General features: G+C 38.6%; 1 protein-coding gene across 2 annotated transcripts in view; it reads left to right on the top strand.

Annotated features, from left to right (window-relative positions):
• LGR5 (leucine rich repeat containing G protein-coupled receptor 5) overlaps positions 1-27,014 on the top strand; it is a 99,152-nt gene that overhangs the window by 57,788 nt on the left and 14,350 nt on the right. The window contains exons 3-11 of one of the 2 annotated variants that reach the window (XM_075080805.1): positions 2,222-2,293; positions 3,892-3,963; positions 15,070-15,285; positions 18,046-18,117; positions 20,708-20,776; positions 23,277-23,348; positions 24,145-24,216; positions 24,324-24,392; positions 24,534-24,605. In XM_075080805.1, coding sequence (XP_074936906.1) covers positions 2,222-2,293; positions 3,892-3,963; positions 15,070-15,285; positions 18,046-18,117; positions 20,708-20,776; positions 23,277-23,348; positions 24,145-24,216; positions 24,324-24,392; positions 24,534-24,605 — 786 coding nt within the window. The remainder of the gene's footprint in view (positions 1-2,221; positions 2,294-3,891; positions 3,964-15,069; positions 15,286-18,045; positions 18,118-20,707; positions 20,777-23,276; positions 23,349-24,144; positions 24,217-24,323; positions 24,393-24,533; positions 24,606-27,014) is intronic. The other variant, XM_075080807.1, reaches the window with a different exon arrangement.

The raw sequence follows: 27,014 nt of genomic DNA, 5'->3' as shown, positions 1-27,014 counted from the left end.
TAGTGTGTTTGGCATTTTGCACTGCAACAATTATGAAAATTGCTGCAACAAGGCCACTCTTAAGAAGGGATGATGGCCTGACAGCACCAGCTTGAGTCTTCAGGCACGTGGGTTTAGTCCTCTGCTCTTTATCAAGCTTTCCATATGACACTCAAAGCAGTACCTTAGAGCAGTAAGTGAAAACCTCAACACCTGTACCTACTTTTTTTCCTGTAAAGTTTTGCGGACTTCTTACTTTCTGGTTCATGCCAGGCTCATGTCCAGACTCACATCCAGTCATGTCATTAAAACAACAGAGCAAAAGGGTGCTGTGGGGGTGGAGCAGTCTTTAGTCTTTCCAAAAATATCATATAATAAACTGAGATCGGCATTAGGTAGGTCCTGAGCCTCACTAGAGAGTGATTCACAAATGGCATTTACTTTCAGGGACCCAGTCTGGTGTGCCTAACCTAGCACACACCTGCTTGATCCAGCAACAACCCAAAAGCCATTGCCATTTTTGTTCAGAATGAAAGCTGAAGCTGGAGAAGCCCCTCACACATCGGAAAAAAAAATAGGCTTAGCCTGTGAGTGCCTCACCTTGGAGCAAGAGTGAGCCAGGTTTGGTTCACTCATCTGCCTGCAGGAATTCAGGTGCACGTGCCCAATTCTCAGATGTCTGAACATCAGGCTCCAGTGTACTGCAAAGCAGCTCTGTCTGAAGCGGAGTGCCTCTGCGGAGCACAGTTAAATTCATTGAATAGACAGAGGAAGAGCCACTTGCTCAGAGCTACGGGTCGCATCAGTCAGCAGGTGTGCATGTACAGGGAAGAGCTGTGCATGTACAGGGAGATGCCTGAAAAGTCTTTGGAGCTGGGATCTAGAATCATGTTTTCTTTCTCTATGGCCCCATTTTTATTTTTATTTTCTGTATGGAAGAGCTGTCTAAAGAGAAGGTGTGCTCAGGACCCTGTAGTTAGCTTGGGGCAACTAAACTGCAGAGGAAGACAACATTTAAGGGCCAGTCAGTGCTGGATCTTTGGAACTGCAGTCATAAGCACCTGGCATTTTCCATTAAGAGTATTGGTAACTCTCGTGGCTACTTCAGTTCTGTAGGTTTCTCTCTGGCAGCTTGGTACCTAAGGCATTTTCTGGGTCTAATTCTGTGGTCTTTTCTAAGGGGCCAGAGGCCAAATCAAATGTCAACCCCGTTACCAAATCAGCTGGTCAATGGTAACTGTGCAATTTTAATGTGCAATATCAATTCCACATGGCTTAACTTGGTCTGCAAATAGAAGAGGTTACATCATATCAGTCTGCACTTGTGGCCAGCTAAGAGCAGACACTATGACTCTCCTGACACAGAGTAACTTGACTGGGAATCTGACTCCTGCCAGTCAGTTTTCCAGTTAGGGTACAGGTATCATAGCACATTCATGCTGAACCGAGATGTCAGGAGGCTAAATGCAAGATGCTCTGGAGTTGCACTGATGGGGAACATAGAAATGCCATTATTTCACATCAAATATATGGTCTCTTTCCTAGGCATAAACCTTACAGAAAACATTCTTTTTTTTTGTCAGAGTAACACGCTTTACAGAGGTATTTGCTGTACTCTCCTAGGTCTGTGAAATACTTTCAGGCATTCTGAGAAGGACAATGCAATAGGAGTAGGGAAAAAAGCCCTACAAATTTTAGCAAATATATTTTGTGCCAACCTATTACACATCTGCTCACGGGGAAAACTATGATTCCAGCAGTACAGCAGTTTTATGTGTAGTTGTTTTAAAATGAACTGTGGTCATTACTATGTGGGTAGTAGTGTGAATAAGTTAAATCTGCGCAGATATCATACATGCACAATTCCAAAAGTGCACGCTTGTAAATCCAGTCATTCTAATTGCTGTCAGTATATCTGTATTTAAGTTGCTGAGATTGCTTTAATCCTTAAAAAGAACAATGTCAAGAATTAGATGTGCATTCTAATCCATGAGCTCAATTTGCAATGAAATTGCATTTTTGTCTCTGCAGTCCAGCTGTCAGTAAATCAACTGTACAGTTAAGGGCTTCTCCTTTTTTTTTTTCTTTTAAAAGTGTATTAATGACAAAACAAGGCTCTTAACTACTGCCTCTGGCATCAGTCGCTCAAACATAGCTGTATTGCACTTTTTAGCAACGAAATTAATTCCACATGAAGAGAAAAGTATTCACTCTCTTTCTTTTCCTTTTTCAAACTTTGCAGACGTCTTGCAGGAAATGGCTTGACATACATTCCTAAGGGAGCATTTGCTGGCCTTTTCAGTCTTAAAGTGCTGTAAGTAAACTTTGTGTTGTTTGATATATTTCTGATTTCCTAAATGCTCCAGGGAACTAATTAACCAGTGAAGTTTTGATCAAGTAAATTACATATTTTGATCAGGTCATTTTGAACAATTCAACTGAAGTGAAGATACATATGAATATCATTAAATCTTTGGGGTTTCATATAGAAAATACCCTAAACACAAAGGTTGGGAAACATTAATGGCATTCTAAAAACAACTTGTTCATCAAGTAGATGTCTCTGTACAATGTCAAAGGTAAAAATTGGTTCAGTCAATAGTTTCTTTGATTGACTCAACAGTTCTGATTTCAAGTCTAAAACTCATAGTGGATGTTTTCTGATCCCACAAAACCAGGGGTAAATTGCCTTTTCCTTTTCTTGAGAGCCAGTGGGGAAACCAGTATTGTAGAATACCATGTAATTTAAAATGCAGTTTGTATTTCGTATCTTGTTCTTTGCAATGTAATTGCTGTAAGATAATTATAAAAACTATTACAAAACCCTGTATTATTTGGAGTGATAAGAGAGTACACAGAGTTACTAAAATTATTAGCAGGTCACATCTCACAATATTTGTACTAGACAGGACCTTTGCCTATGTAAAGTTCACAGAAACTGTATTAGCAAGAACGCCAACCTCCTAGGCAGTGTCAAGCCAAGCCAGATGCTACTGTAAGAGTATACAAAGCTCTACTGAAAAAATATGTAAGTGGGAAAGAAGTATGAAGAGTTTCCCACTCCGTCTACTCTTGAGTTGGCCAGCTGTAGCTCTCATTGGCCTAAGGAGATTTAGGCCTGCCAAAAATTATTTCATTTACAATGTCCCATCGGGTATGCCTCATTTTGGAGGCAGCATGTACTACTTCAGTTTTACCCACATAGAATGCTTTTATATATGTAGGAGTTGGTCCAAACAAGGATATTAGGCCATATTCAAAAGGAGGAAAAGATTATTTTGGATTGAAAAGTGATTTTTCAGTCTTTGCAAGCTAAATGATGTGATATTTCAGAAAAGTGAGTTGTCAGGTCATTGCTAGCAACCTTCCATTTGAGAAAATTTATTTCACTGGGGAAACACAGCAGTTTTTACGGAGATAAAATTTTATCCAAACCAAATCATAAACTCCTCATACAGTTAAAAGTTCTGTTTGCCATAGTAGCATTTTCCTGAGTAAGGATTTCAAGTGTCAATCCTTCACAGCTTTATCAGAATAAGAAACTGAAGCACTTCAGAAGGAAAAGAAAATCCTTACATAAGGATGACCATTTCAGAATCACTGGAGGCAATTAGGAGCTCAAGCCCTATTGAAAGAAAATCGGATTTATTCTTTTAACTTCCTCAGCTGCTTTGAAAATCCTGCTCAAAGCTGATGTGTGGCTGTTAACAAAGCTAGTATGCTACAGGTATTTGTTTCTTTTGAAGCGAACCGGCATTTGACAGGCATGGGGTAACGGAGTGTTTGTGTAGCTTCCCTTTGTAGTCTTGAAGTAGAACCAGTACAAAGGAGGTAAGCTTGGAAGAAAATTTAAAATAGAAAGAAATTATCTTTACTGTGTTGATTCTCATTTTTATGCTGTTCAAAATGTAGGATGCTGCAGAATAACCAGCTACGCCAGGTGCCTACTGAAGCACTCCAGAACTTGCGCAGCCTGCAGTCTCTGTGAGTATATTTGATAAATCAACTTGTAACTTTGCATGAACAGTAATATATGATTACCTATTAATTACCTGTTAATATCACTTAATAATGTGCTGAATCGACTTTTTCTTTTAACTTTCTTTGAGCTGCTTTTCTAGAGAATTGTACTCTCAATTAAACATCAAACGTGACTGATTTCATTCCAGTAATTTCATGACACCAGCAGCTTCTTTGCAGCATTATAAACTGGTTCACCATCTGAGAAGACACTTCTTGCCCTGCAATGCTTCTGACTGTCAAGAAGAATATGGTCCCTTGAGCACTGGTGTTTCCCATGGTTTCTTGTTAAGATTCTTTACAGGGGAAAATCCCAAATTACTCTCTTGGGTTTTTTTATTTGGTGTAATTTTTTTCTTTTTAAGCAGTATGGAAAACACTATTAACTCATGAAACAAAGTGTACTACAGGATGCTTAATTATATTCTGTGCTTCAGGCAGGTTTATAGTTCTTGACTGTGCCGTGCTGACTCAGTCCATGAGCTTCAGTTTTAACAGAACTCCTGCCAGAACTGCTAGACCAGGAGAGAGGATTGGCTGCTTCGTGGTATGAATGAAATTATTTTGATGTGCTTCTGTCCCATAACGTAAGGATGGTTGTACCAGGCCATGCTAAAAGCTGACCTAGCCCAATATCCAGTCTTCAACAGCAGATGCCAAAAGAAAACTAGAAGGTCAGGCAAAGAACATAGTAATACTCCTTTGGTAAACTGTCCCAGCTGCCAGAGGTTTGCACCCAGGGACTCACTGAGCCTATTATGGCTTCTTTAAATTTAATAGCTGTTAAAGAATTTTCTTCTGTGAGTTTGTATGATTACTTTTTGAGCCAATGTAACACTTACAATTTTCTGTGGAAATGTATCTGCTGATCAGCTAGCCCTCTCTAGCACGGTGAAGTACTTCCTGTTATTTACTTGGAACTTCCCACCACATTTGATGTCCCCTAAGTGCAGCATCAGGAGAAAGTGGAAACAGCAGTTCCTTATTGATGTATGCCGGATTTTATAGACCTCTGTTGTATCTCCATTAGTCATGTTCTTCAGACATAAGCTGTTAGGATTGTTTCTCATGTGGGAGCTATTCCCTTCCTCTGGCCATCCTTGTCACTCTTACTGAACTTTTTTATCAGTTCTCTTATCTGATTAGAGACAAGTCAAGGGGGGATCAGACCTGCACAGCATGTTTAAAGTGTTTGCATACCATGGATTTATAGAGGGGAATTGTGGAAGCTTTTTTCTTCACTTTCCTACTAACTCCCCAGATTTTGTTTTGCTTAATTTTTTTAACTTTTACTGAACACTGAGCTATTATTTTCATACTTATTACAACTGTGGGACCTCTTTCTAGCATGTTAGTAGCTACTCAAGAGTTTGTGATGTAGACTTTGAATTGCCTTTTCCGAAAGTGCCTCACTCCACACCTGTCTATACCAAAATTCATCTGCCGTGTTCTTTTTCAGTCAAATGAGTATCATGAGTTCCTTCTGCCGCACCTGCGGTTTACATTTTGCAACCACAAGGCCACTCTTGCTGTCTCAATGCAGGACACAGTAAATAGAGTATGTTTCTGAATTATCTACAGAATAAATCCATGTTTATGGATTTCAAGCATGGATGCTTGGATTTCACCTGATACAAAAAAAAAAAAGACTAAATTTTCTGCAGCAACTACTGATTTTGAATGTGCAGCATAAAATATCTAGATGATTGAAGATAAGCAGCTTCTCTGGACAGAGGAAAATGACAGCTGACCCTTCTCTGTGCTTTAGTTGACCACCATATATTTTCACATAATTAGTTTGAAATAATATTATTTTCCTGAAAAGTTCCAAGATCCAAATGTGGAGGTCAATCTGGAAATTCAAATAACTATCACAAAAACTGTTGCTACAGTGCGCACTGATCACCAGCGTCACTGGTAAAAGTCTAACGATGACAAGGATAGAGTGAGTGTCTGTACCAAGCTATCCAGTCTGTTTAGAGTTAAGATGTATTGGTTGAGAAATGTACTGTGTTGAACAAGCTCTTCATTTTTTGTGTATAAAAAAGGTCCACCAGAAGGTTAACATCTTTTGCATACATTCAGTTCAGCCGAAATCTGAAGAACAGAATTAATTAAATTAATTGATTTTCAGCAAAATTATTTCATCTGTGGATAACTTCCCACTACACAGACACACATTATACTGTATTAGCTCCCAGGTTCTTATGTCCGTCTTGAACAACATTTACCTCCTTAATATACAAAGTGTTCGTTAAGGTTTCTAAAGGTGAAACAGCCGTAAGAATTAATTATCTTATAATTGTTATTTGGTCAGTGCCTTTTTTCTTTATTGACCAGACACAGACTGAAATATCTCAGGCATATACTTTTGAGGTTACTGTTCTTTCCTTTGATCTTTGAAAAAGTCATGAGAAAATGCTGGTCTAGTGACTATATTAGATTTTCTTTCTGCTAAACAAACAAAACAAATCTTGCTGAGATCACATCACTCTATACACATTCTGGACCAAAACACGATAAGCCAAGCAAACAAGAGTTCCTTTGTTGCTCTGAAAGAGACTGTTGAATTTTCAGCGCACTTTCTAAACAAAATGACAGTCTCACTCAGGCTTTGTTGCAAATACTTTTTTCATTGGGTGAAGAAGTTGAAGAAGTAAACCAAATATAGTTTGTGCAGTCTATGCAAAGAACTGATATTCTGTGACAGAATAGGAGAATAGGAGTGGTCAGTGGAAACCTTTAGACAGCTGGGCAGGAGACCCAAGATGGAATGATATGGGTTTGTACAGAAAAGCTACTATCACCTGAAAGACGATCACCAGCAAAAGAGACCTCTTTGAGGAAAAGAAAACTACTGTTCTTTTGTTTGCTTAAACGGGGTTGTGCCTGTCAGATAAAGGTCCGCACAGATTCAATTTCTTGTTTCATACAGGAATTTTCTGGTCACAAGGTGATTCTTGCATTGGTTTCTGACATACAATAGGAATTATTTCTTGAAACCTTTGAAATAGCAGGAGTCTTTTCAAGGGTGTAATTAAGAGGTTAAAAGCCTTCACAAAGGCAATTCCTATAAGATAGCAACTTCTTGTATTTATTATGTTTAACTATGCAGGTGGCATGATTTCTGGAAGCTTCATTAACCCTTTGCTTTAGGTTAGTATAGATGCAAAAAACTGAAAAGAGGTGACCGGACTCAAATCTCTGCCTTCTGTGGTTTTACTCAAGAAAGGCAGTCATGTAGAGGAGGGGCAAGGCATACTAGCTGCCTTGCTACCTTAATCAATGTGATTATGCTAAAATCATTTATATATATATACACATATATAATTGTGTGTGTGTGTAGATTAAAAATAGATGGGGATATATATATGCACATAAAATTTTTCTGTGTTCACTCATAATACAAATTCATCACAAATTTTTGCACAAAAAGGTATTTCTGGATTATATGCTTTCCTTATTATCTAGTTCCAGGCTCAGAAATGCAGTATAGGTATCAATAATGCTAGATACATTAATTTATGTTAAATGGCCTGTGGCACACAGAACAAGAACTGATGTATGGCAGGAACGAGCAACAATTTCCTCGACTTTCTTGTCCAAGATGTAATATTGCTGGAATGCAGAATGGAGTGACAAGTTTGAGTGATAAATATTCATAAATTTCTTAAGGCTTGACCTACCTCTAGAATAGATCAGTCTTCTTCAGACAGCAGACATTATTCAATAAATACTATAAACTGAGAAATGAGCATGAAAAAATTAGATAAAAAATCCAGATTTGTGAATTTCATCCTATGAGAAAACTTTTATACTGTTGCCTCAAAACAAACAACAATATGTTTTTTTCTGTCACTGAAGGAAAAAATAATATTAAACAATATTAAAATCTTCTCCAACTTTATAAAAGACTTTGTAGTTCAATAGTTAACAACAGTGATGTGCTACTTTGATTAATAAATGAGTTCAGCTACCAGAGGTTGGACAGTGATTGCATAGGACTCCAAGTCCCCTTTGTGGCAGGAGGATTTAAGGAATATGTTGATTCTGAGATGTGGTTTTGATCTCCAAGTTTAGCAGAAGGGTATCTTCAGCTTATATGGGCTATTATTTTCCTCTGACATCTAGTGTGAATACTAATTAACTGGATTAGTAGTCCTAACAATTCAAATGGTATTTATTTCTGTTAAGCCAAAAAGAGGAAAATACGTTCTCAGGTGCCCTGATTGAAAGGGGTGAACACACAATCACTGATGTGTCACAACTTCGATCTTGGCAGCAGGGTTTGAAGTGTCACTTGAATGCTGTTTTCCCTGCCACTCACCTTGAGCAAATGTATTTCTTTAAAACCAACTACAAGCAAATGGTCTCTGGATTTTGTGTTTCCCACAGCATCAATATCTCTGTTCTGCTTTTAATCAAGAAGCCTTTTAATGATTTTGAATATACCTGTATAGTCCCAAAACCTTTTACATATCTATATTGATTTCTTTTTCAAATGTCATTATTAATTAACAGCTTATTTTCTGTCCAACTTTTTTCATTTAATGTATTTGTTTGAATAGGTATCTCTTTTTCTCTATTGCAATTTCTTGTCATTTCTAATGACATCACTTATGTACTGGAATTGGCATATCATTTAAGTATTTTTGAACAAGAAGGGATTAGTGAAGCAGGAAATGACATATGGATAAATTTTTTTTATTTTTCCCCTGAACACATTAACACAAATTTTATATTACTAGACACCAAAAAGTTGCAGAGCTCCACTTGCAAATGTTGCTAAATAAAGGAGGAAGGTGTAATTGGCATTGCTGATGAAAAAGCAAAGCTTCTGTTATTCTTTTATTGGGACTATTGTAATACAACCCATTGCAGTGAATAATACAGAATAAACTTCACTCCTGGTTTATTTTCTTGTTTAGACATCATTGTTAGTGAGCAGCTTTTACTGCTGCGTTATCAGACACAGAAATAGTCAAAATCAAGAACAGATCAGGTGTTATCTCACTGCCTATGCCAAACCAGTCATGAAAGACATTTAAAAGCAAGTATTATTTTCTGTATCACCTGCTTTCTTTCCTGTAAAATTTAAGAGGACTTTTACTTTAATAGTAGAAAATAGGGCAGAATACAACATAGCCCATCTTCCAAAGTGCTGGAAACGGTTGAGAGGGATTAAAAATAATACCATCTTTTCTCCCTTGACAACCTGCAAAGCTGGAGTTTAGTGAAGCAAATTAATTTTACTTTAGAAGTTAACATAAGAAAATAGTATCAAAGAAATTTGTTTTAAATTTCCTGACAGAATTTGTAAATAACTTACATTTTATTTTAAAGATATTTCAGTATTTGTGGAGCATCTGATGGTGACATCGAATTTGACATAAAAGATTATCTAGAAATCATCTCAGATGTGCTTAATAATTGCCTGGCTGGGAGAGAACAGCAAATGGATTTTTCATCTTCTCCCTAATCCTCCAAATATTTGACATTTCAATTGAAGTTTCCATTCCTAATCTGAACAAAGAATTGAAGACTTTGAGGGCAGAGAGTTCTGAAATGCTTCCAGTTCAGGCTTGAAATTAAAAAGCCTTTTTTTTTTTCAGAAAAGTTAACTTTAAACAATTTTCTTCCATTTTGATGCTTGCATTAATAATCCTGATTTTTAGTAAAAAGAGGAAACAACTTTGATGAAATCCCATTCTCCCAAGAGAACTGTTTTCATGAAAAGACAGGATCTTTAGTTGTGGTTTTCCATGTCACACCCCATGATAATGAAGCCTACAGAAGGCATTAGCTTCTTAGGAAACCCAGTACCTCAACAGGTACCCACAAACTGCCTGAGGAAGAATTTCCCACAGTTTAAATCAGGGTTGTGTGTACCCGTGCAGGTGTCTATACATATACGCAAAGATGTCTCAGAACTCACTGTTGCAGTCTCCTCATTTTATTGCATGTCTTAACCATCTGAGCTACTACAGCCCTGGGGCACACTAGGTAACAGAAGAGTGACCGAAACATGGAGCATTAGTACAATATCAGACCACCCCTCTCAGTCACAGATGCTTTTCTCACTTGATAAGCACCTGGAAGGAAGATAGGGGTGCAACGTTCCCTAAAATGCACGTGCTACTATTTTATTTGGGTGCAGTCCCTCACTGAGCCTGCTGAAGGGCCTGTTGTTTTCAAAGTGGGGTGCAAATAGGCTGACCTAGGTCAGCAATTCCAGGCCACTGGAGATGTTTTCTTTCATCCAGTAGACACTACTAGAATTATTAGCTAGAAGCTAGTCAGAAGCTAGTAGAAGCTAGTCAGAATTATTATATCTGACTCTTTTCTGTCTTCTGAGCATTCTCAAAAAAGGGTTTTTTTAATCCCATCTGTAAGGGACAGCAAATTTCTCAACCTCAGAACTGCTAGCCAAAAATCATCCTGCATGGCTGAAGCCCAGCAGGATGTACACCATATGTGGGAGGAAGACAAGAAGCTGTTGGAGTGGTTAGCAATGGGGGGGGCTCACACTAGATTTCTGAGGAGATCCTCCTGGGCACCGTACGGCCACAGACTTGCTACAGCCAGCCTGGCAAAGCAAACAGTGCTTTAGAGTGCTCCCAGGCACTGGCCATGACCGTCTGTCCTGCTACACTGTTAACAGGGTCCTTGGCACACTTTTGACCTGTGCAAACTAACATTTGCCTGAACTGTTTCCTGGGGCCATCTGGCAGTTCGCACGCCCCTGGGACCGTCCCCAGTAGGCACTCTGCATACAACCACCTCGTCTGGGAGGCTAGGAGAGATCACTAGCGTAGCGCAGGCCACACTGAGCCAGTTGGCTGCAGGACCTGGGAGCTTTCCCAGCCACACCAAATGTGCTGGTCTAGCCGTAGACTCCGTATCCTCCGTATCTGAGTCTGCAGCCATATTCCTAGGACAACCCAACAGCTCTTGCTGGCCCCCACTTTTTCCCCCTGTGGGAACTGAGGATTCCCAATTGTGGAGAATGAGGATACCCAGTATGAGAGCCAATCTTTGTATAAAAATAGCACTGCAACTGGCTGTTTGTGCTTTATGCAGTGGGCTAGTGTCCTGGCCCACCATCTTGAATGCAGGTTTACCAAAACACCTGAGCAGCATGTTTAGCTATGAAGAGAAATGCTAAGAGTTGAAACTCCCAGAGCTGCAGAGACCTCCCCATATAAAACTGAGCAGTGGGAAAGAAACAAATGCTCCTAAACTGTGATTTGTGACTTTTCTTTTTTGGTCTTGCTGTTGCCACACAGGGTTCTCTGTATCAGTCCTTTAGAAGCCCATACAAGGGCAGAGCTGAAAGTGAGCTGTGGGAACTGCTGTGCTGGTGTGTTCTAATTAAGCTTTTACAATACTAGCATTTTCCCTGTGGACTGAAGGGGATATCCTGCATAAAGGGCCATGTTTGAAAAACATGGCTTACAATAGCCAGCTATATTTTCATTACATCCAGTTTTCAGTCAGTTTTGATGTCACTTGCTGTTACTTAAATGGGGCTTTAGGCCAAGTCCTGTGAACAAATCCTTCAGAGGGTCCATGTCACCACACCCTAGCAAAGCTGGTGGGCCTGCAGGAGACCCCCTCCTGCCCGTTATACCCTCCCCAGACAGGCCCTGTCCCCAGCCTCTCTCCATCATTGCTTCTTACCTCGTGGAGAGGCTTGTCTGCGGCTCCCTGCATAACGGAGCAAGTCAGGAGAGGAGTAAGATGGTAGGAAAGGGAGGAACACACCCTTCTTTATTCTGCCATGTGCTCTCACTTCTCTGCCTCCTCTGCCTGTTACATATAGCCCCTTTTCATTTGGTTTTACATCTCCTATTTTAAACGTAAATGTTGGAAGAAATATTTTGTCCTTGACTTCTTTATCTGTCTTTGTGGCTTTGCTCTTCTCTGGTCCCTTTGTTGTATTCAGGCCCTCATCCATTGCAATAAGAGGCAATCCATGTAATAGCTGTTTATTTCAGAAGGGAGAATGACCTGAGAGAACTCTCCTTCCTGATCCCATATCTAGCATTTCATTTAACCCTGAATGAATGAGCAAGACATGCCAACAAGATGTTAAGGAATTTCTTGATCACAAGGTACATCCAGGTTGTAGCTGGACTTGCTCTGTGAGAGAAGACTCAGAAAGAGGAAAGAAATATATATTCCCTTGGAAACCTACCAGTGGCATAAAACTAAGCATCCAGTTATACTGAATTGATAAAAAATGTAAATATTTTTCAAAATATTTTTCAAACATCTACCTTCAGTCATTCCAGAGTACCAATAAATGAGTCCTGTTTACGATTCTATATCACAGAATCACAGAATTAATTACAGAATCCCACATTGGAAGGGACCTCAGGGATCATCTAGTCCAACCTTTAACTACTTCAACTATATGAATAATATCTTTCCATAATTTATGCACATGGTTGTAGCATTCACAGTATGTCACAGGACACACCAGTGGGGTACAGTCTGCAGAGCTCGAGTGTGTACTTTGAAAGGTTTGGACATTTTAAGTGGGCTCATGGTGAATTTCATTCTGGCTGCTTTATTTACATGCTGCCTATCAGAAGAGATCAAGCATTTCTGTTTCCCTAAACTGGCTCTCTCTGGAATATAATAGCAGCTTTCAAACTCACCACGTGTTATCTATATATTTTCAATTATAAATAGGGTCACGTTTGTGAGTTAATGGATTTAGTTCTGGAAGTGCCAAAACTTTGATCAACACATGTAAAACAATTGGCTGAAAACGTCGATTTTTATCTGTGCGTTATACATCAGTGTGTATTACCTACAGTGTGACAGGAAACATAACTGCTGCTGAAACCTTTTAATATCTGCAAGAGGGAAAACGGTACTTGGAAATTTTAAAAAGATTAGATAACAAAAGAGCACTTGAGGCAGTACTTCTTACAAGCGCTTGCATGATACACAACCCAGTTACAGGACCTGAAGCACAAATCACCATAGCTTCTTGATTTCTTCCCAAGTTTATTTAAACAATAATCCAACTACCTAGAATCTCATTTATATTACAGCAGTCCTGGTTTTCTTTCTATGTTGTGTATTTTGTTTATATAACCAGCGGTGGGTTTATATTTGGAAACTTCAGCTATAAACAAAATCAGTTCCTTGATTTGCTACCAAATATTGGTAAGGTAAAAATGCTGGTCTTGCTGACGACAGCAGAATTATTGCCATTTCAGCCACAGGGTCACATATAAACAACCGACTGTCAGCCGTGCCAGGCAGCCAAGCATCCTGTGAGTAACTCCTGCAGAGTCAATGGGGACATCAGAGCTGCACAGGCAAGCTTCGCATTGAACAAGATGTTAACTGTAATACAGTAAGGTATTTAGGTTGAATAAAGCCTCCATTCTTTAATCAGTGTAACTGTCAAACTAAGGCAACTGTAACTTCTTAGTTTACATACCAGCATCACCCAGGGAAGGAATTTACTTCTGACTGAACACAAAGAAACCTCATCTACTCATTCAAATTATACCTTATTTGAAAACACAGGCGTAGCATGGTTGTTGCCTGGGGAATGGGGGAGGTACAGCATGAGTATTTCTAAACATTTCCAGCCTCACCCATTTGTTGACAGACCCTTGAGTTATTTTGGAAGCTCTGTCTCTGCTGCCTGCCATGTCAGTTATTATATTGAAAATTTAATTGTACGAAGGCTTTGACACTGAACTTTATAAATTTGTTCCAACTGACCTTGTCTCAGTTATTTGCCAGCCTGGCACAGAGCCTTAGCAGTCATTACTTGTTCTCATGCAGTAGGTAGGAGCAGCATGGAGCAGGAGATAGAATGGACCTGACATTTTACATGACTGTAAATGAAGAAGCAGCTTTAAATAAAGAGATTAGTACGCCTGCCACAAAGAGTATTGCATTTCTCTCAAACAGACCGAATTTAGGCAGTACAGAATTACTTCTTTGTACCCTGGGTGTGTCTGTTTGTTCTGTAATGTTTTCAAACGTCTATTTAAATTTATTTCTGTTTCGCCATTCTCTTAATTACTCCTCTGTACAGACATCTTCAAGAAAAGTTTTAGAGCGTGGCTTTCATGTTCCGAACAAGGTACAAGTCACTACAACACACTAAAAGCAGAAAAAGTGTATCGGAGTACAAATCACCACCTGGATGCTTCATGAAGTTTCAGAAATCTGAAGCACACTTTTAAATAGCTCCCTGAAAACATCGCAATGGGAAAGCAAAGCAGAGCAAAAGCAAAAGGCAATGAATATATGACATAACATTTCTAGCGCCACATCTTCAAAAGGTTCAGTAGATTTAATCCTTATTTACACAAGTGTGAGAGCAAGGTATGACCTGCAGACTCTGAAGAGGTACAATGTGCAGTTGAGCTCCCTCTGTTGGCTCTGCAGCAACTGAAGTGTATTTAATAACTTCCTTTTCAAAATAAATACATCGCATTAGCAGCACTAACCTCTAGTTGAAAAACATTTTGCTCCACTACTAAAATATGTGAACTTCAGTGCTCATTAGAATCATTGGAATAAACAATATGGAAGAAAAGGTAAAACGGGAACAGAGACTCAGAAGTGAGTTTTATTTTTGGCTCTTAGAATGCTTGTCTAGCGTATGGAAACCCAAATCAGCTTGCAGCCCAGCAATTTATAGGCTCTGAAGGAGAATCTCTGGCTGAGGTTCTTACACTTTTTTATTCCGTACGTTCAAATAACTGGGAAGGGAAACAAATTCATACCCAGTCTGTAGAGAGGCTCTGCTCAAAAATGATCAGTGTGTGTTCTCAGTGAGTTGATGGCTCCAAAGGAGAGCTGTCTGCAGAGAGCCAGCTGACAAGGAGACTTGTAAACACGATGTGAGGTCTCAGTGGTGAGGCTGCAAACAAGATGGAAATGTGGAGTCTCTGGGAAATGAAAAATGGGTGTGGCAACCTATGTCCATCCTTTGGGGTTGTATTCTTGGTGATAACTTCTGATATCCATTGTGTAAGTCCGCTGTTCTTTTCTCAGAGTCAATATTTTCTCTATTTCTTTTTCTCCTAGACGCCTGGATGCCAACCACATCAACTATGTGCCCCCCAACTGCTTCAATGGCTTGGTCTCCCTTAGACACCTGTGGCTAGATGATAATTCTTTGACAGAAATTCCTGTCCAAGCTTTTAGAAGCTTACCGGCACTTCAGGCAATGACATTGGCACTGAATAAAATTCATTACATACCAGACTATGCTTTTGGAAACCTCTCTAGTTTGGTAGTTCTGTAAGTTTTATTGATCCTTTTTTAGCCACAATCTCTGCTTCTTTGCAGGACTTTGACCACTTTGTGATAAATTACTTGAAGATGCAATGTTTAATTTAGATGTTGCCCGAGACAGCCTTTAATAATTAAATTTTCCTAGTCCCTCCCCAGTTGGCAAATGATAGGTAAAGAGGTATATATGTGCATTAATTAAAAGTCTGTTTTGTCTCACATTCTTAGTATTAAACTGATATCTTAGGGCTACAAATCTGCAGTTTCCCTCTACATTTGCCCTAGGCTTAGTGATATTCCTTTAGGAAGAGGTCTAATTCCATTTGTTGCAGAAAATGTTGTTTCTGAAAAATACATTTTCTGGATTTTATATGTACTACAAACCAAAATTTAAAAAAAATATATCTTGGATAAACACATTTTTTACATCTTCCTACAGTTAAACTAGCATTTGCTAAATCACTTGTTTTGCTCTAGCTTAAAAGTTTCCATCTCCAGTAAAGAACTATGTGAGGAAATTTTAAAAATCACCCTATCTGGTCAGCAAAACAAACAGGAGGAGATGAATTGTGTGCCCTCTAAGACTTTAAGGCAGTGTGTACTGAACGAGGGAAGATTAGAAGAAGGAAATGAACTGAAAGCTTTCTGGGTGACTTGGAAAGAATGCCATCCAGTAGAAAAAGTATGCATTTCCCTTCATAGAAAGTATATGTAGTTTTCTATTTTGTTATTTTTGCATACCAGTTCAACTAAATGAAACATGCATGGCTCGCACCAAAATCTGGAAGGAATAGTATGGAGCGTGGTTTCAGCTTTTTATCTTCTGGGAATGTACCAAGTGGAAAAAATTCTAGACTGGCTGGAGAAACTGAGGAGGAGAAGTTACTTCAGGATACTTTGGAAAATGTTAGCATTATTAAAGAGAGAATACTATATTCAAGCTTTACAAGCTGTCTGAAACCATAGTCTGTAAGATACTTAGCATATTTTAGCATATTCTAGCCCCAGTGTAAGCACTGAACCTGGCACACGCCAGGGTTCTCTATTGACAGTTATAATCACCATCTCTGCCTAGTGCTTAATATATTCATATAAGCATATAGGGCACCAAAAATGGAGGGTAACACCTGCCTTGTGCCGCAAAATCTTTGCCTTCCTTTTACATTATCAATCCCATTCAAGTTAAAGAGTGGATGGACTTGTCATTTGACTGAGCTTCTAGACTTACCTCAGCAATGCTAGAGGCAAAAGACTGTCTTGAATGTCATTCTCTAGATCTCTACCTAAAACACAATGATAAGAGCACAGTTAAGAAATGCAGGAGAAAATTATTTCTTTTCAAGGCTTGATTGCTTCTGCTCAGTTAGGTTTCCTTATTTTAGATCTGCCTTGCTTATTTCTTGTCTTCTGGGCTTCATATTGATTAATAATTGAATCATTCCTCATGATCTACAACATCTGATATTTTTGGGTCATCAAAATCTTTGTGTGTGGGTTCTGCTTTCTTTTGTTTGCTACTCTATTCATGCTGGCAAATTTTCAACTCGGTGCAAAAATGCATAGTCAGCTGGAGCAGGTTTGAAGCTCTATCATTAAAGGTCAAGCATGACTGGAATTTGGAGATGCACTCTCCATGCTAACTAAAGCATAAAAGGTCAGTGTAGTCATTAAAAAAAGTTGATTAGGTTTCTTCCTAGGAAAGGAAAAACCCGCAGAACATTTGTGTTTTGCCATCAGAATCCCTGGCTTTTATGGACAGGTAGGCTCAATGTCTGTGGGTTCTGCAGAACATTCAGAGAGCCTCTGATCTTTAGCATTATTTTCAGAGCAGAATGATGCATTGAAGGGGAAGTGCCTGGCAGCCTCTCACTCGCAGCCCTTCTTTTAAAGTGCTATTCTTATAGTTTCCCTCTACTACAGGGGTAGAGTGTCAAGAATAAAATAAAAGGAAAAATCTGGGGAAAAAGGCATCCTTTTTAAAAAACAGTCTGAAGTGGCTCCAAGTTGTATCTACTCACATTAATGAGCTTCACATAGAGTGGTTTTTTTCCATGTTGGTCTAAAAGACTTAGAAATAGGCAGCACTCTGAGCCTTCGTGCAAGGCGGTTGGTTGAAATATGTAACAAAATTACTTTCAACTGCTAAGTATTTGACAAAGTAGTTGTTGGTTTTTATAGTTTCAAAGGCAGGCAAGTTATAGCACTTTTAAGGTTCATTAGTTTACTCATCTCAGTGAAGCTGTGACTTTTTGTCCTATGGCTTTGTGTCTTCTTTCATTCTGGAAGCCTAATGCCCCTTTCCTGTCTGCTGTATTATCCATCACCTCACCTGCTCCTGTTCTGTGCCATACCCTCTAACACCCTCTGAATATACGTCCTCCAAATATAAACCTCACACCCTGCACCCAGTTTTTAAGGCAACTTGTTAATTAACCACCACTGAGAATACGGCTACAATTTCCCGGTATTCAATATGCAACCCCCCAACCTGAAACTGCAGGACATACCCATTTTAAACAATCTAGGTCATTTTAAAACAAATCCTTTCTATGAAACCAAATGGAAGCCTGCACGGGTGGGGAGATATCTGGAAAAAGTGGGGAGGATGGTGGAGGTGCCTCCTATACATGCTCTTGCAAAAGCATGACTTGCATATAATCGGTGCATGCCTGAAAATAAGTTTCTTTTGATTTAGCCATCAAAATGTTTTGCTTAAGTCCACTGTGTGCAGTGTGCTTTCCTGACTGTGTGCTTAATGTTCCCCTGCAGACATCTCCATAACAATAGAATCTACTCCCTGGGAAAGAAATGCTTTGATGGGCTCCACAGCCTAGAGACTTTGTGAGTTGACCTCTTATTTGTTTCCTTTTTTTTTTCCAGTGTTTTCATTAATATTCTGAAAGAATAAAAATAGCCTAAAAGCCAAATGTGGTTTTTGGCTTGCCTAATCGCTACAGGATCTAAGTGATGGTTTACAATGACTCTATGTAGCAAATCCTATTTCTGACTATAAAATCAGTTTGCCTTTTTAATAAGCATTTTCAATTGATAAATTATTTGAAGGACAGTTGAAAACTGTACTGAGCATTGAAGAAGAAGTGGCTTTTCATGGACAGTTCTGTTTGCCTAGTTTAGTACTATTTATTTGTCTTGTTTAATCAATACAGCTAATAGCTAGGTTGGGAAATTGTCACAATGAAAAGCTTTAACATTAAGAAACTGTCTCGCCATAGAGGAGGGCTATAAAATTAGATGGTTTTATTTCTTTTATCCCTGGAAAAAGCAAAAGTGCCAGGTAGCCAAATTATGCATGTTTTACAAGAGGGGGAAGAGGAATTTTTCAGTTGTATCCAAGTTTTTGTCTTTAAAGAACTCTGATAAAGAATAACACTGGTAAAGACTGAAATTTCCTCAAGCTTTTGCTCTAGTTCTGTTCAGACCAATTCAAATTTTCTTGAGTTTTGTAACAAAAAATAATTCTACAGAAGGACGCCAAACGGGAACACAGTGCTCACGGTTAGCGCAAAGTATTTTACTACAGAGTTAGTCAAATAAAGATGTTGTCTGCTAGACTAGACCACAGACCCCAAAAATGCTGCAGGGAAAGTGAAACCTTGCATATCCTTCCTCCTGGCACCTGTCACAGTCAGCTGCTTCATTTTCAGAGATTTTAGACATTTCACACAACGAAGACGGAGGCTAAAAGGCCTGTTATGAGGAACAAAGTATCAAACATGAATAATGCTAATCTAAAGGTGACTGTTTGGTTTCTCATCCACAGACTATGTACTGCCCACTTTCACATTTCATTAAGATCAGAAAGCAAGGAGTTTGGGGCTTTTTTTTTAATCCCAAGATTTGATTACATTGATCCCTTGGCACTGAATTGCAATTTTACAATTTTCACTTTTAGCTGGCTGTGAGTTGAGAGGAACTCCCTAAGTGTAGCAGCGGAAAGCGGGGCAGGAAAGGGAGAAGGAAAATGTAATCATTTGTTTTGGTTTTTCAAGTGAGATTCACATGGCACTTGGTCAAAAAATGGGGAAAAACAGAACAATGGAATAAGCAGTTGCAAACCCAATCCCAGCCACCTGGCATGAGAGAGATGGAAACACAGAGGCCAGTCAGGAACCTGGGAATAAGTGTAGGTGCAGCCACTCCACTGCAATAGGAGAATGTAGCGCTTGCCTCAAGCACAGTAATTGCATACTGTATAGACTTGTTTCCAGATAGTTTCAAGATAATCTAACGAGATCTTGGTGTAAATGATGGATGCCAACTTTAAGATCATTTGTTTGCGTCGACGCATGGGTCTGGAAATCACAGATCACTGGAGGGCAAAAGCAAACCGTACATGTCTGTAATCTCTTCTTGTCAATAAACAGGAGAGATTTACAAGCAGGAAGGAAAGCCTTGTTGAGTTCAGACAGCAGTTTCCTGCCTGCATTACTTCAGCCTGATACTATTTCAATTTCAATCTATTGTAAACTCTGATGTGTGTTTTGCCTGTTCAAAAAGGCTTTTGCGCATGTTTTTCAGACTATATTTTCACAAAGCAGTGTCAGAGAGCATCACAGTAAACTGGCATGTCTCAAAGTTAGTTTCAGGTGCCTCCTGAATGCTAAAGATGCACATGTCATACTGAGGGCAGAAGTAGGCTTACAGTCCATTCAGCCTACCAGAATAAAGTTTAGTTACCGCTGCAGCATGAGCAGTTCTTAAAGCAGAGGTCACTACCCTAGTTAAACTATCAGTTTTACTTTTGTGGTTAGAAATATTCTCCATTTGAATATTGACAAATCTTAAAATTAACAATACAGTTAATGGTAACATTGAACTTACCGTATGTTTTCCCACTTGTTGTAGCCAGAGGAAGATTCCCCCTACTCATTTTACCCGCCAAACTCCAGTATCTCTTATTTTTACCACTTAACCTTTGGGAAAAATCTCTTCAGAGATATTTTCATCAGTAAAAGAAAAAAAGACTAATACAACTAGACAGCGAGTCAGAAGCAAATGAAACCTTTATCGTGAGATGTATTAGCCATGGAGAAAGCAGCTCACCATACAAAGTTGTTGAATATTCTGTTTGAAAGATTTTTTTTCCTGTTAATACTTTAAAGTAATGAAAAGGATGGGCAATTTACAAAACAGCAAATGCCTTAGTAGTATCTGAATCCACTTATGTTTTCTTTATTGCAGAACAGCTAAGATATAACTGAAAATAGGATGCTGATAAAAATTAGGAATGATAATGTGCCCTAAATAGAGTTTGTTGGAAAACATCCATACACTTTTGAGGATTTCCTGGCTTTTGGCTGTATGTATTTAGTCAATGCGTAGACACTGATATTTCATTACAAATGCCAACAATTCTATCCTATCCATTATGCAGTACATAACCAAAATAATAAAATCTCTTTTCACACAGAGATTTAAATTACAACAGTCTGGACGAGTTCCCCACTGCTATCAGGACACTAACAAACCTAAAAGAACTGTAAGTACCCAGCTCATATTAGGAAGGAGGATGTTTTGTCTAGTGTGTGATTATTTTTTTTAATGCTGGTGATTTTATCAGTAATCCTTAAAAACTGATATCCCAGGAAAAACTAACAAACATGCCAACATGCATAAAAGATGATTTTCAACATTCAGTTTAGAACATTCAAGTTCTGACAACTTTTACTTTTATACTGCATTGTGCAGTGAGTTTTTCCAGGAACGTCGTCCTTGGAATACAATAAATAATAAACACAATTAATTCACTTTGAGTCCCAAACACAGCTGTTGAATTCCACAAACAGTTCAATATATGACAGTCTTCTACTCTAAGAAGAAGAAGTCGTGACACCCTCGTTAGTCCATCAGGTTTAAGTGTCTTTACCTTCTTCTCTCCCTCCCCCCTCTCAATTTAAAGCAGTTTCTTTTCCGTATTAATAGTCCTTTTTAATGCCGTAAATAAAACATTTCTGGATGCACAGACGTAGTTTGCATTTTAAAAAATCAACAATGAAAAGAAACCAGCCAAGTTTATTATAAGCAACAGCTGAATTATAAAAAAATTAATTAAATTATATTCACATATCATGCACACAATGTACACATCAATGCGTATATTCAGAATTCTTTCCATTTGAATTGTTTACCATGTTACCAGTACCATCAGCATGGAGTTTTGAAAAAAACAGATAATTGTATAGGAGTTGAACACAGTTGTACCCCTGCTACATCACAAACTGATCTTAAAGCCACTTTAAGTAGCTACCTGGGACTTTTTGCAAAGCAGGGATCCTCTGGCAGTGTTGACTCCAGTTCAGCAGTGTTAGCAGAGTGCGGCTCTGGTGAAGGGAGTGGTGCTACGAGTTTCTCAGCCCAACTGTTCTCAGCTACTATGTCGTTTGTGTGCTAAAAAAATTGGTATGAAATCCTCTTTGCTGACCTCTGGAGTCAGTAGCCAAACATGGATAGCCCAGGTCTGCAGTAAATGCACCTTGCCCAGTCCAGCAAACAGCCTGAAGTGCTTGAGATCACTCACTGGCCCTGTAGGACTTCACCTCTAAATATCAAACTTGTCTCAGATAAGCTCCTCGGTGCAAGAAATCTTTGGAGCATGAAATTGCAACCTGAAATCCCAAATCCAGCACAGACCATGAGACCATGTGCTTCAGTGCTTTGTTTACTGCTCTTTTGCTCGGTATGTGAACGGACAGGCTATAAAGTGCCTTCAGTTCAGACAGGGTGGATCATTTGGGTACAGTGCCCCAGGTCACAGGCTGCAGCGGTGAGCATGCTCCCTTCCCACCAGGTCAGAAGTGCTCCAGGCTCTTCTGTGCGTAAATGCACCAGAGCCTGCTCTTGGCTGATGACGGGACTGCCTCTTCACTCTAACTCAAGCCATACTGGTGACGAGGGGCCAGATACCGCCCTGGAAAGCAGTCATGCCCTCTCCTTAGCTTTTCTGCCATGCAAGGAATCCCATTCAGTACAGCCACAAAACCAGTCTGTTTACTGGTTCTAGATTAAATGGGATCCTCATGTTGCTTAGAGTCGACATCTGCATGGATGCACTTTTTATTGCATGCAAAAGAACTAGGGATTTAGAGCCTTGCTCTGTAGCTCATCAGCGGTATGACAATGCCTAAACAAGTAAAACCAATAATGTAGGACCTGTTCAAGTAATGGCCAAGTGTGCTTGCATCAGTGAACAATTTGAGGCTTTCTAAATGCATAAATTTAAGCTGGGAAGCCTTTTTCATACCCAACTGAACTAATGGGAGTTTCCCACACATATCATCATTGCTCTTTTGAAATCTTAGTTGTTTCTTGTGTTTTTCACAATGGAGAATTATGCATACGAATAAAATCCAGTAATTAATGATGAGACAAAGATTTGGCCCTCTATCCACCATGCACACTACAGTGGATAGTTTGTTAATGTCCACATTTAAAAAATTTCAACCAAAAGGTGCTTGTGGGAGGCTCAACATATTCCAACATAACATATAAAATCATTTATTTAATAAACTAGTACAATCCTTTATTATCCCAGCAAAAGAAATAGTTGTAGTTTAACAAGTACAGGAGTAAATATATATACGATATTATTGTTATTTATTTAATTATTAATATTTAACTATTAATGTTATGAGTTCACATGTGTGTTTTTACATTATATCTAGCTACATACACAGATAGATTCGTAGATACATGATATACAGCTATGAAGCTGTTTCCTACTGAGGGCACCTGAATTTTAAAATGCCATTTCGCGGTTTACTTCATCGTTCATTTAGAAAAGTGCAGAATTCCAGCTATTTCTTTGCTTTGCTTTTCGTTTACTTTCCCCAGTTCTGTCTTACTCCAGAAAATAAGGATGTACCTTTACATACAGACACTTCTCTTATTACACACAAAAAGAATCGTTGTGCATTGTGAATACAGATTGTGCCTTCACTTTTTGTTTTTTCTTACTGTGTAAACAATTTTTCCTTTTGTAGGGGATTTCATAGCAATCACATCAAGTCAATACCTGAGCGTGCATTTGTGGGCAATCCATCACTTATTACAATGTAAGTGGTAAGACTCTTCTCAATGACTCTTCCTATTAGAGAATGTGGAACTAAGTATCATGTTTGTGGCTAATTGTCAAACAGCTCTTCTTGTAAGCGTACTGTGTAGCACATCAGTATACAAGCAAACAAGCTCCTATTTTTCCAACTTTGTGGAAAGAATGGTGGTTTCATGCCCTTTTTAAGGGAAGCGAGTGGTGGTCTCTGGCCTTTGACTATTTGAACTATTTCTTGTAAGTCTCTTAGCAAGCAAAAATTACTCTTGATGGATTCCAGTCTGAGTTCCCATTGTCTTACATGAGAATGCATTTAATGGGCAAACCTCAAAATAAGAAAGTGTAAAATAAATGTAAGAAAAATAGCAACTCATCTTGAGCAATATTATTCTATGAGCAAAAGCAGCATGACTCCAGAAGGGCAAGGGGACCTCTTCTGAGTACGTGAAGTTCTGACTTCTTCACCTTAAATTTGTCTCAGGTCATAGCAAAGTTTTTCATATTTGGATTTCTATCCTTGCAAATTTGGGAGGAAGAAGGAATATTTTGTTGACTGGCTTCTGGCTTTAAAACCAAGAAAACAATGACTACTTGAATATTCAAAATTTGAAATGTGGCTGATGGGTGTAGATTAGTGGGTGAAAAAAGCTCCTCTGGGTGCACCTCTGCTATAACCAGAGGTGCAGAGTCTGTGATACCTCATAGGCAGTTTGTTCATTTCCTTATAGTATAACCAAGTAATATATTTAGAATCTTTTAAAATACTTTTCATAAAATGTCTTTTTATTGTCTTTTTGCAGACATTTTTATGATAACCCTATCCAGCTTGTTGGGAAATCTGCTTTTCAACACTTACCAGAACTCAGAACTCTGTATGTGTTTACTTTTTTATTTTAGTTGTCTTTATATATTTCAGTATTAGAGTTGCCCCACACTTCCCTCACCACAATTGTACTGAAATTATGTTTTTTAATTCTAGGACTTTAAATGGTGCTTCACAGATAACAGAGTTTCCTGATTTGACAGGGACAACAAGTCTGGAGAGTTTGTAAGTGCTAGAGAAGTATTTTTGCTTTGTTTTATTTTTTGGGGATACTGACTTATTCTAAAGAATGTCCTAAAATAAGTGTATTTGTTTTGCAATCTTTAAAAAGTAATGCTTTTTTGTTTTTATAAATACTTTCAACAGGACACTCACAGGAGCACAGATCACCTCTCTCCCCAAACTGGCCTGTGACCAGTTACCTAATCTCCAAGTGCTGTACGTTTCAGTAAGATTATTAATGTTACATTAATGCAAGAGATTAATGGACAAATGAAATCATTATGATTTCAGAATTACCCAATTACTGTTATTTTTGTGTATCATGTTACTTCTTAGGAATTCAGCTCAGGGAGTGGGCCCCCATGTTACTCAAAAAGTTCACAACCCAGTTATCATTCAGGATTTCCCATATGTTGCTGAAAAAGATAATTACTTTGCGTATTTTTAGGAAAGGGTAAAACAGTTCTTTATTTTGTTTAATAAACAACAGAACTACCTTATTTTCATTCATTCTGTCTCTCCTACAGTAGCCCGGGGTTTTTTTCCTCACTGACGCAGAAAATTCAGCAAAGTGAATGGAAAATATAACTGAGTAAGGAGTGCAGCTTTGAGTCCTTGTTGTGCTCCTCTTTTAGTTTCTTTTCCAGTCAGACATAAGTAGCTGACTGAAATTTTAATAGGCTATTCCTTGGCATAGTTGGGGCATGGTTTTTGTACTAAATATCCAATATTATTTTAGCTCGGAGATTTCCTTGGAGTTTGCTTAATCACTAACGAAAGTAATCATTGTGTCCGCTCCTTTGAGAATGAGCCAACAGCACTTTCCTCTATGTATTACATCACTAGGAATGTATTTGGTATTAGTTCTCTGGCCAACATTGAAATAGCACTAATTGTAACACATTATTTGAATACCAGCATGAATGTCGTGAACGTTTCCAGAAAAAAATTAAGTTTTAGCTGATGGACTCAATATATTCCAGAATGATAAAAGACAGAAACAGAGTCTGTTGCCAGAAGAAATTCTGCACACAGACTTAAGTTTAAATACGGTCTGTACCATTCAAAAACAATAAATAATCTCCAAACAGAAGGCAAATAAATACTATAGTAATTAATAACCTGTACAGTTCATAGTAGATTAGGACTGTCCATTGGAAATTCACATTTTGTATTTTTTAAGTTATCACCCTGTATTATAACAGCTGATATTTAAAAGGGCGAGGAACCAATTTAAGAGCAATTTCATGTACTTAGAGTTGGTTTTCCCCCATTCCCATCAGATTGACATGAGCCTTCCAGGCCCACATTTAGGTTTGCACATAGTTTTGCTTGTGCCATGAAGTGTTATAACGGTGTGCTGAACCTCACAAGTTACTTGGAGACTACGATCTTGAAGGGGCTTCCTGGCTCAGATATGTGCGCAAACACTACAAGCACAAACAGTGCTTTGAAAGACGATTTGTGCATCCTACCAGCCACCGATACTTCCAAATGTGGATTAATGTACACAGAGGCTTCCTGGGTGTCTGTGCACTTGTGGTAAAGGTGTATGTGAGAACACGGTCCCAGCGGTCCTTGAGAGACTACCCTCAGTGCCCTTGGGTATGCACCTCAATACGGGAACCAAAACCACTTGCCCTCTGCTGCTGCCAAAAGCCTCATGTATTAATAAAGTGGGGAAAAATCCTTAAAAATAAAAAATGAAATATTTCCTGGAGCTCTAATAGAAACTGAGGGGAGAAGGGTTGCGGTTTTGTTTTGGGTTTTTTTCCCATGTGTGAAGAGGGAGTGTCCATATGTACAAAAGTCAAGCTAATAGCGTTCTTTTAAGACCTAGGTCACAAATCTGTGCATGACAGAATAGCCCCAGTCTGCCAGACGTACCAAACATCTTCTACCTTAGCCTAAAAGCCTCCAGCTCACTCAAAATCTCCTCTGTCCTGCCTGATTTGGACCGCAGAGTACCTGTGAAAAATACAAAACCAGAGGCTGTAATCTTCCCTGCTGTAACAAAAAGTATACATATATTGATGGTAGCCTTTGTGCATAGTAAAAGCAGAGTAGAATACCTTAAAAACATACACAGTCAGTACTTGCACCACTTCAACAAATCAAGTATAGAATAGTCTAAATGCCCCTGTTGGAATAGTAACAGTGAAAATAAAATTTTACCAAGGAAGTAAATGGGTGGAGATGAACCAGTTATAAAGAATTCAAAACAGGAGTGCAAAGCGGTTACTCTTTTACTTGATAATATTGGATGATTGTGGAAAAGGACATTTTTCCTAACTATAGGTGCAAGCTTTTTTTCTATATTCTCTTCACTAGCAAGTTTCCCATTCAGTTTTCCCTGAGCAACATATAGATATATATAGGATGAGACTGTTGGGTGTTGGGGGCGGGTGTTTGGTTCCTCTTTTTTTTTTCCCCTCCAATTTCTGCAAATTGCCTGGGCTTGGTTTTGATTACTTACATTATACCATAAATCAGTCCAGATGTTTCAGTTATTCTGTAATTTGTTGAGTTTTGGCTCAAGTCTTTTAAGGTTTTTTTTTCCCCTCATGTAGTGATTGATTTCAAAGTTAGTTCAAATATTTTTTTAACCATTTCCCTCAGTTATAA

This window comes from Phalacrocorax aristotelis, chromosome 1 (assembly GCF_949628215.1).
Source record: "Phalacrocorax aristotelis chromosome 1, bGulAri2.1, whole genome shotgun sequence".
In the NCBI taxonomy this organism is placed as follows: domain Eukaryota; kingdom Metazoa; phylum Chordata; class Aves; order Suliformes; family Phalacrocoracidae; genus Phalacrocorax; species Phalacrocorax aristotelis.
Note: the sequence above shows the minus strand (reverse complement) of the source record. Positions and strands in the feature narration are given on the sequence as shown.